This window comes from Periophthalmus magnuspinnatus, chromosome 16, assembly GCF_009829125.3.
Source record: "Periophthalmus magnuspinnatus isolate fPerMag1 chromosome 16, fPerMag1.2.pri, whole genome shotgun sequence".
In the NCBI taxonomy this organism is placed as follows: domain Eukaryota; kingdom Metazoa; phylum Chordata; class Actinopteri; order Gobiiformes; family Gobiidae; genus Periophthalmus; species Periophthalmus magnuspinnatus.
Genome location: NC_047141.1, coordinates 15,672,784 through 15,688,451, shown reverse-complemented (window position 1 = coordinate 15,688,451; position 15,668 = coordinate 15,672,784). Strand labels below are relative to the sequence as shown.

General features: G+C 36.6%; 2 protein-coding genes across 5 annotated transcripts in view; both read right to left on the bottom strand.

The window, feature by feature from the left end:
• The window catches only part of LOC117384180 (hemicentin-1-like), a 173,580-nt gene that overhangs the window by 14,955 nt on the left and 142,957 nt on the right, over nucleotides 1-15,668 (bottom strand). The window lies entirely within an intron of this gene.
• Nucleotides 1-15,668, bottom strand: part of LOC117384179 (carcinoembryonic antigen-related cell adhesion molecule 5-like) — a 118,442-nt gene that overhangs the window by 1,313 nt on the left and 101,461 nt on the right. For 2 of the 4 annotated variants that reach the window (XM_033981463.2, XM_055227604.1), the window contains exons 1-6: nucleotides 3,136-3,205; nucleotides 2,713-3,033; nucleotides 1,716-1,997; nucleotides 1,361-1,627; nucleotides 944-1,216; nucleotides 620-871 (exon numbers count right to left, since the gene is read on the bottom strand). In XM_033981463.2, the coding sequence (XP_033837354.1) occupies nucleotides 620-871; nucleotides 944-1,216; nucleotides 1,361-1,627; nucleotides 1,716-1,997; nucleotides 2,713-3,033; nucleotides 3,136-3,172 (1,432 nt within the window). In that variant the 5' untranslated portion in view covers nucleotides 3,173-3,205. Of the gene's footprint in view, nucleotides 1-619; nucleotides 872-943; nucleotides 1,217-1,360; nucleotides 1,628-1,715; nucleotides 1,998-2,712; nucleotides 3,034-3,135; nucleotides 3,206-7,277; nucleotides 7,384-14,073; nucleotides 14,326-15,668 lie in introns of those variants that run through there. The other 2 variants (XM_055227602.1, XM_055227603.1) reach the window with 2 other exon arrangements.

Below are 15,668 nucleotides of genomic sequence, written 5' to 3'. Positions count from 1 at the left end.
GAGCTTGTAGTGACTTTAGCAAAGAGTACAGAACCATCTAGTGGCGTCTCAGTGTTACTGCACATTGTGAAGACTAGTGAAAGTTTAATTTGAAGAGTCAAACAGGAAAACACCACAGATCCAGTGATGGTTTGTGTTCTTATGGTTTAAAGAGTTATGTTTGCTCATAGTTGTAATTTGATTGATCTGTGCATGTTTGAGTAATCCTGTATTGCCCTGTTTTCAAGAGTCAGAAAATGTCAGTTTTCACCTAACCCCTGTCTCCATCCACTGCTCTGTATTTACTTGTGACTATTTCAAAAGATTCAGACTGTGTTATACATGCAGGGTGCAGAAATGTCAAGTAGTCATTTCTAAACAAAAAAAAACACAAAAATGTGAATGTGCTGTTTGCTATGGTCAAATGCTACTGTGAGGAACCAGGGTCTGTCAGTTCTGCAGTTTTGAACAGGAAGTCAGTGGATCAGTTAGTATTATTAAGCTGTTTTAGTTTAACAAATGCAACATGTAAACGATTGTCTCTGTATGTTATAGTTTAATACTAAATAAATATCTAATAATATTTTCTTTAAGGAATCTGTTTGACCAGCATAAATGTTGTGAATAAATCCAGTTTTACCTGTAACAAACACTGTATGTGCTGCCTCAGATGTTTTCTTTGTGATTTCATTTGAAGCTCGACAGATGTACTGTCCACTGTCTGAAGATCCAGCCATGGATTTGATATATTCAGACGACTGAGTGAGAACAGTCCCATTCTTTATCCAGGTGTAGTTAGCAGCTGGTACAGAGTCACTAAAACAGGTTAATTTTAGTGTTCCCTTCACTTGAATCTCTTTAGGACCTGAGATTTGAACATTTTCTGGTCCATCTGAAAAATAATGTAAAGTGAATGTTCTACAGTAAAAGAATGAAACATAAATCAGTTTGTCCTGACACTTACAGATTACACTCAGAGTGTAAACAGTTGTCTGAGTGCTGATGGGGTTGCTGATTTCACACATGTATTTTCCACTGTCTTTTCTCTTCAGGACTCTAAAGGACAACACTCGTTTCTGGTCATAAAATACAATGTTTTCAGAAGGATTTAGCTCCTGTTCATTTATCAACCACTTTCTGGTGAAGATGGGGCCAGAGGCATCACAGGTTATATTCACTGAGGCGCCTTCGATTGGCTCATTGGATGATGACTCAACATGAATATTTGTGATTCTCCCTGTGATAGAGAAAAAATAAAACAATCAAATTATTAATTGTTCAAAATTAAACTAGAACAACAGAAGTAAATTCTTTGTGATTTGATGTAAGATTTTGAATGTTTCATATCTTCTTTGAGTCCAAACTTGACCCACTGACTTACTCAGCACAGAGATGCTTGCAGGTTGAGACGTTTTATATCTGAGAGTTTTGCTGTTGAAAGCCTGACAGCTGTAGTTTCCACTCTGACTTGTCACCATGTTTGTCATTTGTATCTGTGCTCCAGTAAAAGACAACAGCTCTCCATTTAAAAGCCATTTAAACTGAGCTGCAGGTCTGGAGTCACCTAAGCAGGAGAGAGTCATGTCTAACCCTTCTTCATAGTAATCAAGTAAAGGAGGGGTTCTCAAAATGGCACCATCAGGTCCATCTGAAAATATCAAATATAAGTTACATTAAGTTAGACATGGGATTGTTTGAGCATTTGTGTATTTTAACTGTAGACATCCTTTACTCACAGTTGATGGAGAGTTGTACTGGGTCACTGATGCTGCTACTGACAGGATTAGACACTTTACATGTGAATGGTCCCTGGTCATAGCGCCCCACAGTGGTTATAGTGAGAGTTGCTCCTCCATCAGTGAGGTGCACTCTGTCACTGGCTGTAACTTCAGTACTGCCATTTAACCACAGGAAAGTTGTCGAATTGGCCCCATCAGCAGAACAGGAGAGAGTCACAGAACTGTTGAACTCCACTAAGTCTGAGCTGTTGACTGTGACTCTCACATTAGACACGGGCTCTGAGGGGAGAAGAATGACAAAAGAGTTAAATCAAACCCACAAAAGAGAAGGTAAAGATTCTGCAGAGAAACAGCTGAAACATTTCAACAGAACGCACATATATATCATAAAGAATCAAATAACACAGGGTTATATTTTTCCTACAGGAAAATAAAAATAACTGTCAAAGTTTCTTTTACAGATGAGTCTTTTTTTTTTTTTTTTTTTCTATTAATAAACATTGACATAGCAACTACACCAAATGTTCCAGTCTATTAACTCATCATACAGAAGGATTTGTTGATATATAATTCTTAGTCTGATTTATTAAGGTTTTATCTACAATACATTTTTACGCCAATCTTCAATAAGGCCTAGTCATTCAAGTACTAAATAAGGTCCAAACCCCCCAGTATGTCAACAAAAAGAAGCAAGAAATGTAATAATGGCTCTATCCATGACTCACATTTATATGGGCCATTTTTACACATAAAATGCCTATTCATATAAAAAAAGAAACTAATGAAAAACTGCAATATGTTTGTTTTCTAAGTTTAGTATACTACAGAAGTTTCACATTGATAACTCTAAATTTTATTTTTTTTTCATAATCACCCACAGTATCTCCCCTTAAATATTACATATCAGTTATATTGTAGTTAAACCTTAGTGTTCTTACATTAATACATAAACATAATAAAATGTATTACCATAATATATAATTAACATAATTACCATAAATGTTCAATATAATGGATCCTTCTATTGCTGCAGCTCCTGCTGGTATCATGGTAACACTGTACTGTCCAGTGTCACTAAGAGCCACGTTCCTGAGCTCCAGAGATCCAGTAGAGATGAACAGAGTGATCTTGCCTTCATACTCTGGACCAGTGAAGTTACCACCAGCATGTGAACTGATGATATTTTTAATGCCAGTTGACCATCCTATTGCTATAAATGGAGTTTGTGTTGGAGCCAGTGATGTGGTGAACATGACTGTGCCTCCTAGAGCTGCATCCACAGAGTCAGGCAACACACCAGCTCCTGAGACTAAACCTGGGAATAACACACAATTACTGAATAACTGACCAAAAAAAAGTAAAAATACATAATTCAGGTAAACTTAATATTTGGATATAGTTCTTCATCAGTTCTTACCAGAAACAGCACAAAGGATAAACACTTGCAGACTCATATCTTCTGTAGTTTTTAGCTTCACCAGTTTCACCAGGACACAGTGGGAATATGAAGTATTTATCAGGAAGTGTTGTGTGTCATTCATCCCTATAATATACTTTGATTAATCATTATACACTGCACCATATTCCATATCAAATTATAACGCTTATCATTTGAGCTTTGTATCTTTAGAGTTATACTTGATTCACGTAGCTTCACTAAGTCTGTCCTGTGTAATCAGCCTCTCAGATATTTAGTAGTGTTTTTTAATATATATATTTGGGAATGTGGCCTATTTGTTTATCTTGCACGTTACGTTTGGTATTTCTCATGTATAATTGATTTGCATGTTGTTCTTTTTCTTTTTTTTTTCCTGATTTGGAGTTGTTCTTTGGTTGTTTGCATGTTTAGATTTTGAACTGTTTTGTTGTTTTGAACCTGACCCCACCCATTGTCTAACACAGGGCGAAGGACAATTAGGGGGACACACCTGTCGCCAATTAACAGCAGGTGCGGAACTCAACAAGGGCCTGATAAATGGACCAGAGAGGCAGAAAAGAGGGATGGAAGAAGAGAGGGAAGGAAGAAGAGAGGCCCGGAAGAAGAGAGGCCCGGAAGAAGAGAGGCCCGGGCAGGAGAGGCCCAAGGAAGAGGACAGCACTTAATTATGACTTTTAATCTCGTAATTATGAGTTTAAAACAGGTCCTTCTTGTGTCCAGAATGACTCACGGAGGTCGTGCTGAGCTTGTAGCCAGTGCGCACATTGTAAGTGAGTGTACAGAAGAGACAAGAGGAGGACTTTTGTATTTATCACCTACTTAATTTTATAAATAAATAATTTAAGTTCCAATAAAGTTTCTGGCATCTTGAACAAGTCAGTGGGCCGTGAGCTCTGGTCTGAGTCTGTGAGCGCTGTCTTCTGTGGTTTGAGCGAGAAGAAGCGATCTCAGCAAAATTAGAAAGGTACCGTGATTAAAAACAGATAATTAAGTTGAAGTTTAAAGACATATTTAAGAAGAAAGAAGACATCTAAGTTAATCCCTCTCGGTATACAGACAATGAGGTTAGCTTTGTGTTTTATATTCAAAAAGTAATTGTCGAATGTCTTGTTTTTTTATTTTTTATTAATTATCATTTTATCTGTGTGTTTCTTCAGTTTTCTTGAGTTAATTTATTTGGATTCACTTGCAAGATGTTGATGAATAAATTTGTCAGTAGAGGAGCCCACTTGTGTCTGTAGTACCTGGAGGAATTACAAAATTAATTTAATCAAAATTGATAAAGTTCACATTTTGTAAATGTTACATTCCCACTTTTATCATTTATAATTTCTCAAAAGAACTATTTGGAGATAAAATGTGATCATGACTAATAATAAACAAATGAGCATTAATTTATTATTAATCTGTTTTTGAGGATCAATTATGTTTGTTTATTGCTGTTGCTCATCACTGATGAGCTCTTGTAAACAAATGTACAGATCAATAGTTTGATACACATCATTTGAAAAAGACAAATTATGCTCAGACAAGAAGTCCACACAGATATTAAACACATCTTCATCACAGGGAAAATCTTTGAAGCTGCACTCCTCAAGGCAGAGTGAGATCTTGTCCATGGTTATGGGATGTGAATAATTTTAACCACCATATATTTGTGGAACAGCGTACAGTATGGAAAGCCTTCCATAAGGTGATCTTGCATTGTTTACTGCACAGATGTGATGGTTGTTCCAAGTCCATTTAAAATCAGGTCTACATCAGGACTAAACTAGATCAATTTCGAAATATTTGTGTCAGTAGGTGTAAAAAGTAAAAAAAAAAAAAAAAAAAAAAAGCCTACCTGTATTATTTTCATGAAACAGAACTGGATCAAGGATTTGTCCAGAAAGTTGTCCAAAAAATGTCCATCTTTACGTTTGTCAAACAGCTCCATCCAGTACTGAACACACTTCACAGAGTGAGCCACCATCGTTCAATTCACTGATTTCCCGTGCTAGGACCAAAGGTTACTGGGCCTGGGGTTGTTTCAAATTGATTTCCAGAGTGATGCAAAAAGTGCTGAAGCTCTGCAATATGTCCATTTTCTGTTCCCAAATCAAGCCTCACTCTTGCAGGACAGCCATTTGCAGTGATTACAGCATCCATAAAATACCCAACAATAACTTTTGGATCATTGTTTGTTTTCTAGGCTTCAAGCCAAATGATCTTCCTGGAGAAACCATCTATACATCCCCTGATCGCTGTTCCAAACGGCTTGAGTTTGTCATAGCCATCTATATGCCAGACAAAATTTGAGCCCCGACTGTGGTATATTCGTTTCCGTAGTCTGTTTCAGATCAACACCTTCACTGTTCAATAAACACAGTAAAATATGGACAGTTTCTCTGTCACAATATTGTTTACACAGCATTTTCGGAGCATCCATCAGACCAGATGTCTCCAGTTGTTGCTCAATAAAAGCTGCCACTTCAGCCACATTTGTTTTATTTTTTCTGAGCCATAGACCCCTCTTGCTTAAAATGCGTTTGTTTGCTCACTATTATTAAACGCAGTATTTTGTTAGTTGTGAGGCTGTCTCTAAAGTACTTCTCTGTCAACTCGCAAGCCATTTTATAAATACATAGAATGGGCTTCCTGTTTATATACCAAGAAACTCGTAATTATGTGTTTTGATCTCCTAAGTATGAGTTTTAATGTGCTAATGATGGGTTTAAAACTCCTAATGGTGAGTTTAAAATGTCTAATTACAAGTTTAAAACTCATAATTAGGAGAGTAAAAATCCTAATTACTAGTTTTAAACTAATAATTACAGATTAAGACTCATAAATGGGACTCATAAATGGGACTCATAAATGGGACTCATAAATAAGAGTTATAATCTCATAATTACGAATTTAAAACTCAAAATTTCAACTTCCTGTGGGGCTTTTTTTTTTTTTTTTTTCATGGCGGAAATGAGCTTCCATACTGGACAGCTCAACAGCCAATCCAGAGTGGTGAGTTGGCCACGCCTTGGGTGGGATTATGTAAAAGCGCCATTTGCACTTCTCACTGGTAGTTGTTCTGTGGCCTCCCCCCAGGGTCAGCACGGTAGTGTTACCCAGAGGAGCCAGGGGCAAGCTGGGATCTGCACAAGCCACTTTTAACCCCTGGTTTATGGACGTTTAGCTTTTACCTGTGGACATTTTATTTTTTTTAATAGAAATTTATTTTATTGTGATTTTTACTATGTCGTGTTGTAATAAATTCCTTTAATAATTTTATTCTCTTGGTTTTAACTCACTGCTCACCCCTGTGGTTTACCTGCAGATCTAAAATAGAACCCAAGATTCTTTAATTCTAGGTGGCTTTGCTGATTTTAAATTAAGGATAGTTTTAGTTAAATTAATCTTTTTAAAAGGGTCCTCTCTCGGCCGCATGTAAAATTGTAAATATGTACTATTTACTGTTAATGGACTAGAAGTGAGAGCGACATAGAGGGAAAACAACATCACAAACATCATCATTATAAAGAAATATTGAACTAATGCATCGACTTAATATGAACAACAAAACTACAGCATTGAACAGACGTGTGGAAGACAATTTTATTTAATATTTGTACAAATTCAAAGTTTTTAAGTTATACAGTTTTTGCTCTATACGTCAAGACTTTTTTAAATTTAACTGCGGAGATATTGCTGTATTTAATAGTATGTACATGTATTCATAACTATTAAAGTTAAATGCAGGAATCTACACTCAACACAACCATTTTCAAACACTTAAACAATAATTTATGTGATGTACTAGTTGAAGTAAAAAATTAAATGAAGGTTACAAGTTTCGATTGTATGGATTTAAATCATTCTCATACAAATTATTTTCATGAATGTTAAAGTTGTGTTTAGTTGAAGTATTCTCGTAGACATGCTGCTCCTTCAGACCTGTGTGTGGAGGTGTAACAAAACATAAATCATGTTTTTGTCAATATTTGATGAACTACAAGAATACTTACTGTCATTGCTTAACCTTCTGTCTTTTCTGGAAAAACAATCAAACATAAGATTGTCAATATACAGTAGGCCTACATACAGATTATAAACAAGACACTAAAGATATTGTGCTTGCAACTTACTGGTGTTTATACACATGAAACCCTCCTGCTGCAGCTCCAGCAACAACCACTAATAAAGCAACAGTTATCCCAGCGATGGCTCCAGCTGAGAGACTCTCCTGAGCTGCTTAAGAAAATCAATGAGGTACAGTTAAACATTAGAGCTTGTAGTGACTTTAGCAGAGAGCACATTACCATCTAGTGGCCTCTCAGTGTTACTGCACATTGTGAAGATGAGTGAAAGTTTATCCTTAACAGTAAAACACCACAGATCCAGTGATAGTTGGGTTCTTATGGTTTAAAGAGGGCATATTATGTAGAACTTACTTTTAAGAGCTTTTAACCATGGTATATCAGTGTTTCCTCAGCATTAGTTAGCTTATAGTTGTATTTTGATTGATTCATGCATGTTTGATTAATCCTGTGTCGTCTTGCATCTGAGGCTTATGTGCCCAGAAATTCTGTTTTCTATATTTACTTGTGCCTATTCCAAAAGATGCATGTATGTGGCAGAAATGTCATGTGCCCTGACACTTACAGATTACACTCAGAGTGTAAACAGCTGTCTGAGTGCTGAAGGGGTTGCTGATTTCACACACGTATTTTCCACTGTCTTTTCTCTTCAGGACTCTAAAGGACAACACTCGTTTCTGGTCATAAAATACATTGTTTTCAGAAGGATTTAGCTCCTGTTCATTTATCAACCACTTTCTGGTGAAGATGGAACCAGAGGCATCACAGGTTATATTCACTGAGGTGCCTTCGATTGGCTCATTGGATGATGACTCAACATGAATATTTGTGATTCTCCCTGTGATAGAAAAATAAAACAAAATCTAAATGTAATTTGTTCAATATTAAACTAGAACAACAAAAGTATATTCTTTGTGATTTGATGTAAGATTTTGAATGTTTCATATCTTCTTTGAATCCAAACTTGACCCACTGACTTACTCAGCACAGAGATGCTTGCAGGTTGAGACATTTTATATCTGAGAGTTTTGCTGTTGAAAGCCCGACAGCTGTAGTTTCCACTCTGACTCATCTCCATGTTCTTCATTTGTATCTGTGCTCCAGTAAAAGACATTAACGTTCCATTGAAAAGCCATTTAAACTGAGCTGCAGGTCTAGAGTCAGCTGAGCAGGACAGAGATACGTCTGAGCCTTCCTCATAGTAATCAAGTAAAGGAGAGATGCTCAAAATGGCACCATCAGGTCCATCTGAAAAATAATGTTAAAGTAAATATTCTACAGTAAATGAATGAAACATAAAGCAGTTTGTCCTGACACTTACAGATTACACTCAGAGTGTAAACAGCTGTCTGAGTGCTGATGGGGTTGCTGATTTCACACACGTATTTTCCACTGTCTTTTCTCTTCAGGACTCTAAAGGACAACACTCGTTTCTGGTCATAAAATACAATGTTTTCAGAAGGATTTAGCTCCTGTTCATTTATCAGCCACTTTCTGGTGAAGATGGAACCAGAGGCATCACAGGCTATATTCACTGAGGTGCCTTCGATTGGCTCATTGGATGATGATTCAACATGAATATTTGTGATTCTCCCTGTGACAGAAAAATAAAACAAAATCTACATATAATTTGTTCAAAATTAAACTGAAACAACAGAAGTAAATTCTTTGTGATTTGATGTAAGATTTTGAATGTTTCATATCTTCTTTGAATCCAAACTTGACCCACTGACTTACTCAGCACAGAGATGCTTGCAGGTTGAGACATTTTATATCTGAGAGTTTTGCTGTTGAAAGCCTGACAGCTGTAGTTTCCACTCTGACTCGTCTGGATGTTTATCATTTGTATCTGTGCTCCAGTAAAAGACAGCAGCTCTCCATTTAAAAGCCATTTAAACTGAGCTGCAGGTCTAGAGTCAGCTGAGCAGGACAGAGATACGTCTGAGCCTTCCTCATAGTAATCAAGTAAAGGAGAGATGCTCAAAATGGCACCATCAGGTCCATCTGAAAATATCAAATATAAATTACATTAAGTTAGACATGGGATTGTTTGAGCATTTGTGTATTTTAACTGTAGACATCCTTTACTCACAGTTGATGGAGAGTTGTACTGGGTCACTGATGCTGCTACTGACAAGATTAGACACTTTACATGCGAATGGTCCCTGGTCATAGCGCCCCACAGTGGTTATAGTGAGAGTTGCTCCTCCATCAGTGAGGTGCACTCTGTCACTGACTGTAACTTCAGTACTGCCATTTAACCAGAGGAAAGTTGTCAAACTGGCCCCATCAGCAGAACAGGAGAGAGTCACAGAACTGTTGAACTCCACTAAGTCTGAGTTGTTGACTGTGACTCTCACATTAGACACTGGCTCTGAGGGGAGCAAAATGACAAAAGAGTTAAATCAAACCCACAAAAGAGAAGGTAAATTGATATCTCTAAATTCGTTTTTTTTTTTTTAGTTTTTTTTTTTTTTTTTTTTTTTTTTTATTTTCACCCACAGTGTCTCCCCTTAAATATTACATATATGTCAGTTATATTGTAGTCAAACCTTTGTGTTCTTACATTAATACATAAATGTAACCATCCAAAATGTATAATTACCATAAACGTTCAATAAAATGGATCCAAGTGTTGGTCCATCTCCTGTTACTATGTTAACACTGTACTGTCCAGTGTCACTAAGAGCCACGTTCCTGAGCTCCAGAGATCCAGTAGAGATGAACAGAGTGATCCTGCCTTCATACTCTGGACCAGTGAAGTTAACAGCAGCATTTGAAATGATGATATTTTTAGTGCCAGTTGACCAGGATATTGATATAAATGGAGTTTGTGTTGGAGCCAGTGATGTGGTGAACATGACTGTGCCTCCTAGAGCTGCATCCACAGAGTCAGGCAACACACCAGCTCCTGAGACTAAACCTGGGAATAACACACAATTACTGAATATTAAAAAATGTAAAATATATAATTCAGGTAAACTTAATATTTGGATATAGTTCTTCATCAGTTCTTACCAGAAACAGCACAAAGGATAAACACTTGGAGACTCATATCTTCTGTAGTTTTTAGCTTCACCAGTTTCACCAGGACACAGTGGGAATATGAAGTATTTATCAGGAAGTGTTGTGTGTCATTCATCTGTATAATATACTTTGATTAATCATTATACACTGCACCATATTCCATATCAAATTATAACGCTTATCTTTTGAGCTTTGTATCTTTAGAGTTATACTTAATTCATGTAGCTTCACCAAGTCTGTCCTGTGTAATCAGCCTCTCAGATATTTAGAAGTGTTTTTTTATATAAAATTGTAAATATGAAATATTTACTGTTGATGGAATAGAAGTAAAAGCGACATAGAGTGGTCAGTGCAAAACAACATCACAAACATTATCATTATGAAGAAATATTGAACTAATGTATCGACTTAATATGAACAACAAAACTACAACGTTGAACAGATGTGTGGAAGACATTTTTATTTCATAATTGTTATACATTTTTAAGTTATACAGTTTTTAGTCTACAGGTCAAAGTTTTTTTTTTAATCCAACTACAGAGCTATTGTTGTATTTTATAGTATGTACATTTATTCATAATTATCAAAGTTAAATGCAGGAATCTACACACAACACAACCATTTTCAAAAACTTAAACCATAACTGACGTGATGCATTGGTTAAAGTTAAATAAAAGTTATACATTTCGATTGTATGATTTAAACCATTCTCTTGAGGAGGCAGGGTCTCTCATTTATACAGTTTTAAAAAGGAAGTCAAAGGATCTGTTAGTATTATTAAGGTGTTTTAAATGAACAAATAAAAATGTAAACTATTGTCTCTGTATTTTAATATATGTTATAGTTTAATACTAAATAAAAATCTAACAATGTCTTCCTTAAAGAATCTGTCTGTGTCTCCTAGAGCTGCATCCACAGAGTCAGGAACACACCAGCTCCTGAGACTAAACCTGTAGAGTGGAGAGTAGTGTAACTGAGAAATCAACACCAAGAGTTGAGTAATTTAGAAAAGTTTAAAATATTTTAGCAGTTTTTACTAAACGTAGCACAAAGAATCATCACTTTGACACACATCTTCTGTAGTTTGTGTCTTCGCCAGGACACTGTGGTCATAAAAGTATGTATCAGGAAGTACTGCTGTGTTTTGTCATTTGTTTGTTAAGTTTTCCTTGATTAATCATTCTACACTGCTGCATGCCTATTTTGTGCTCAGTGCTTAGAGTTTACACCTAGCTTCACTCAGGTGGTCAATATGAGTTATCAAACACTGTAAACTGTATCATGATATGTTCATATTAAAACAATATATTTACTTATTACTTTTTTATTTTACTTTTAATGTGGTAAGGGCTGTGAGTGGATAAATGGACTGGAAGGACAGTGCTAAATAACAGGTAAACAATAAACATCTTTAAACATATTTATTTCATTACTTATTACAAAACAAAATCCCACATTAGAGTCAGAGTTTATACTGCACCACCATCTCCTGTGTGTAATACATGGGTTTGCCAACATGGAACATTACAAACAAGTCCTGTTATGTACTTCATCATCCTTATCTATATAAGGCATGTGTATTTGTAATATTAACACAGACGTGCTCCAGATCTGTGTGTGTCGAGGCACAACAACACATATTTCATACAACAAATAACAACAAAACATACTGTTGTTACTTAACCAATAAAGCCAGTGCTGTTATAAACTCACTATTATTGAGCTGTAGTTTCTTTTCAAGAGAAAACAACAATGAGAAGAAAACTTCATGAATTAATATTTTCTTTTTTTTCCCTGCACATTCTGGTAGTGTGGAGCTCCTGCAGATGTCTTCACGTAACCACGACATACACCTCCAAACCAGGGACGTCACTAGCCCTACAGCTACACTGGGGCACAGGCCTCCTTCATTTGTCCTTATATTTTTCTCAAATATCCAGGTATTGAACCTCTGTCAGACAGCGGGGCTGGGGAGCCACCCTTCAAATAGATGTAATTTCCTGTAATCTGGTGGATTTTAGATGAATAAATGTTTTCAGTTCTGGTTGTATAACAGTTTTTTTTTGGATATACCATTTGTCGTCCATTCTCTGTTGGAGATAGAGCCATAACCACAACAGGTTAAGTAGACCATTTTCCCTAATTTTCCCCTGAAATGTGCAAATTTTCTTCCTTGCTAAAGCATTTCATATCTTCTCTTACTCAAAAAGTACATAATTAACACATTATTCTGTTGAGGATCTCCAATAAGCCATGGTCTGACAGTACACCTACAGTATATTCTCCTAAATATCATACAGCCAATTGTATCTCATACCACGTATGCTGCCATGTCTCTCCTTATGAGGCTGTATGAGATTAGGAGTCTTATTTATGCCCATCACTCATGCATACAACTATCGGAAATAGTTATTTTTTAATAGAGGAAATCTGTGTGTTTCTCGTCACCTCCCAATCGTACGTCCTCCTACATCATGTGACCTTTAAAGTTTTACACATATTGTCCTCCAAAACAGGTCAGTCATCTGTAGAGTTATTTTCCACAGCAGAAACCTCATAATATTACAATTACTTAGTTATTAAGACTAATAAAATGTAACTACAAAAACACAGGTGTATTTTACTTTAAGTTAGTACATGCATATACAAGTACATGCGTTAATATCTATTATAGTGAAGTTAAAAAGAACACTGGAGTATTTTAATTACAATATCAGAAGTGTAATGTGTGATGCAATATATATATATATATATATATATATATATATATATATATATATATTGTTTTTTACAAATGTCTGTCATATGCATTTAAATCATTCTGATACACATTATTTTCATCAATGTTTAAGTTGTGTGTAGTTGAAGTATTCTCGTAGACATGCTGCTCCTTCAGACCTGTGTGTGGAGATGTAATAAAACTTAAATCATGTTTCTGAGATTATTAGATAAACTACAAGAATACTTACTGTTATTGCTCAACTTTCTGCCTTTTCTAAATAAAAAATTCAGTCATAGCATCAGTTGATGGTATATGCACGTTGTAAATAAGACACTAAAGATATTGTGCTTGTAACTTACTGGTGTTTATACACATGAAACCCTCCTGCTGCAGCTCCAGCAACAACCACCAATAAAGCAACAGTTGTCCCAGCGATGGCTCCAGTTGAGAGACTCCCCTGAGCTGCTGCTGATACAGTTAAACATTACAGTTTGTAGTGACTTTAGCGGAGAACACATTACCACCTAGTGGCGTCTCAGTGTTACTGCACATTGTGAAGATGAGTGAAAGTTTAGTTTGAAGAGTCAAACAGGAAAACACCACAGATCCAGTGATGGTTTGTGTTCATATGGTTTACAGAGTTATGTTTGCTCATAGTTGTAATTTGATTGATCTGTGCATGTTTGAGTAATCCTGTATTGTTCTGGATTCAAGAGTCAGAAAAATGTCCATTTTCACCTAACCCCTGTCTCTATCCACTGCTCTGTATTTACTTGTGTCTATTCCAAAAAATTCAGACTGTGTTATACATGCAGGGTGCAGAAATGTCACGTAGTAATTTTTAAACAACAAAAACACAAAAATGTGAATGTGCTGCTTGTTACGGTCAAATGCTACTGTGAGGAACCAGGGTCTGTCAGTCAATGGATCACTGAGTATTATTAAGCTCTTTTAGATTAACAAATACAAAATGTAAACAATTGTCTCTGTATGTTATTGTTTAATACTAAATAAATATCTAATAATATTTTCTTTAAAGAATCTGTAGAACACTTGTATGACCAGCATGAAAGTCATGAATAAATCCAGTTTTACCTGAAACAAACACTGTATGTGCTGCCTCAGATGTTTTCTTTGTGATTTCATTTGAAGCTCGACAGATGTACTGTCCACTGTCTGAAGATCCAGCCATGGATTTGATATATTCAGACGACTGAGTGAGAACAGTCCCATTCTTTATCCAGGTGTAGTTAGCAGCTGGTACAGAGTCACTAAAGCAGGTTAATTTTACTGTTTTGTCCACTTGAATCTCTTTAGGACCTGAGATTTGAACATTTTCTGGTCCATCTGAAAAAACAATAACAATTAAAGCCGCAAGCGGCATCGAACGGCCCTCGCGGGCCGTGCTTCGCACTAGGCCGGCCCCGCACTCCCTGTGGGTGGCGCTGACGCGCCACTTGTCCTCTGTTTTATTGCAGGCTTTGGACTGCACGTTTGGCACCAAATAAGTGAAAAGACATTGGAAGTGCTGATGCACAGAATGGCAAAATTTGGGTTTTTCCAGGCATCGCCATGGCAACACCGTGCAAAATACAAACTTGGCCCCCATGGACTTTTTTGACGGGGACGACCTGAAGAATCACTGTGCCAAATTTTATGTCCGTCGTTGACGTAAATAAGTCGTTATAAGACTTTGAAATGTACGAAAATTTGGAAATTTTCCCATTAGGATAACATGGGCGCTTTCGCGCATCACCATGGCAACCCAGTGAAAAATATGACATTGGGTCTGATTGACTTTTTTGATCAGGATGGACATGAAGAGTCATGGTGCCAAATTTCACATTATTCCATGAAACTAATATTTTTCCCATGAATGGGAAAAATTTGGAGATTTCCCATTAGGATAACATTGGCAATTTGGCGCATCGCCATGGCAACACGGAGCAATAAAACGACATAGGTCTGATTGACTTTATTGATTGTGATGACCCAATGGAATTTTGTGTCAAATTTGGTAACATTTGAGAAAAACTAAATTTTCGGCCTTCCATACAAATTTATTAGATGTTCCTGTAGGGGGCGCTATCGCGCCAATTTAGTTTCTATCACAATGAGTAGCTTTAGGCCCAAAAGGTTTACAACTGATTCGAATTTGAGCCAAATCGGACTTTGCATGCGCAAACAGGGAGCAAATTTTGAAATTTGAAAATTGCAAAAATTCCGATGGAATTTTGCTGGCTTCGCCAGCACGGAAACCGTAATAGGGATCATCATGAATTGGATAACTTTTGATGCCCCACTTGTCTAGATGATGTACAGTGATTTTCAGCCCAGCTGGTGAAGCGCCTTCAGAGGAGTTGACAAAAATGCGAGGTCAGCGAAAACGCTGACTCGGCATTTTGGAATTTTCAATCCAAGATGGCTGACTTCCGGTGCGTCCAAGGGCGTGGCCATAATAATCTTTTTTGTTTGGCATCACTTGAAGAATGCGTGTACTGAATTTCGTGGCTGTATGCCAAAGTTGACGTCGGGACGTCTCCCATTGACGCAATGTATTTTGACTTTTGCAGGGGGCGCTGTCGCGCCATTTTTTTATGCCCAATGATGCACCACATAAAAAAATAAATTTTTCGGCAGACCTGAATTTTGGGCAAAATTTGGTGAGTTTTCGAATATGTTCAGGGGGT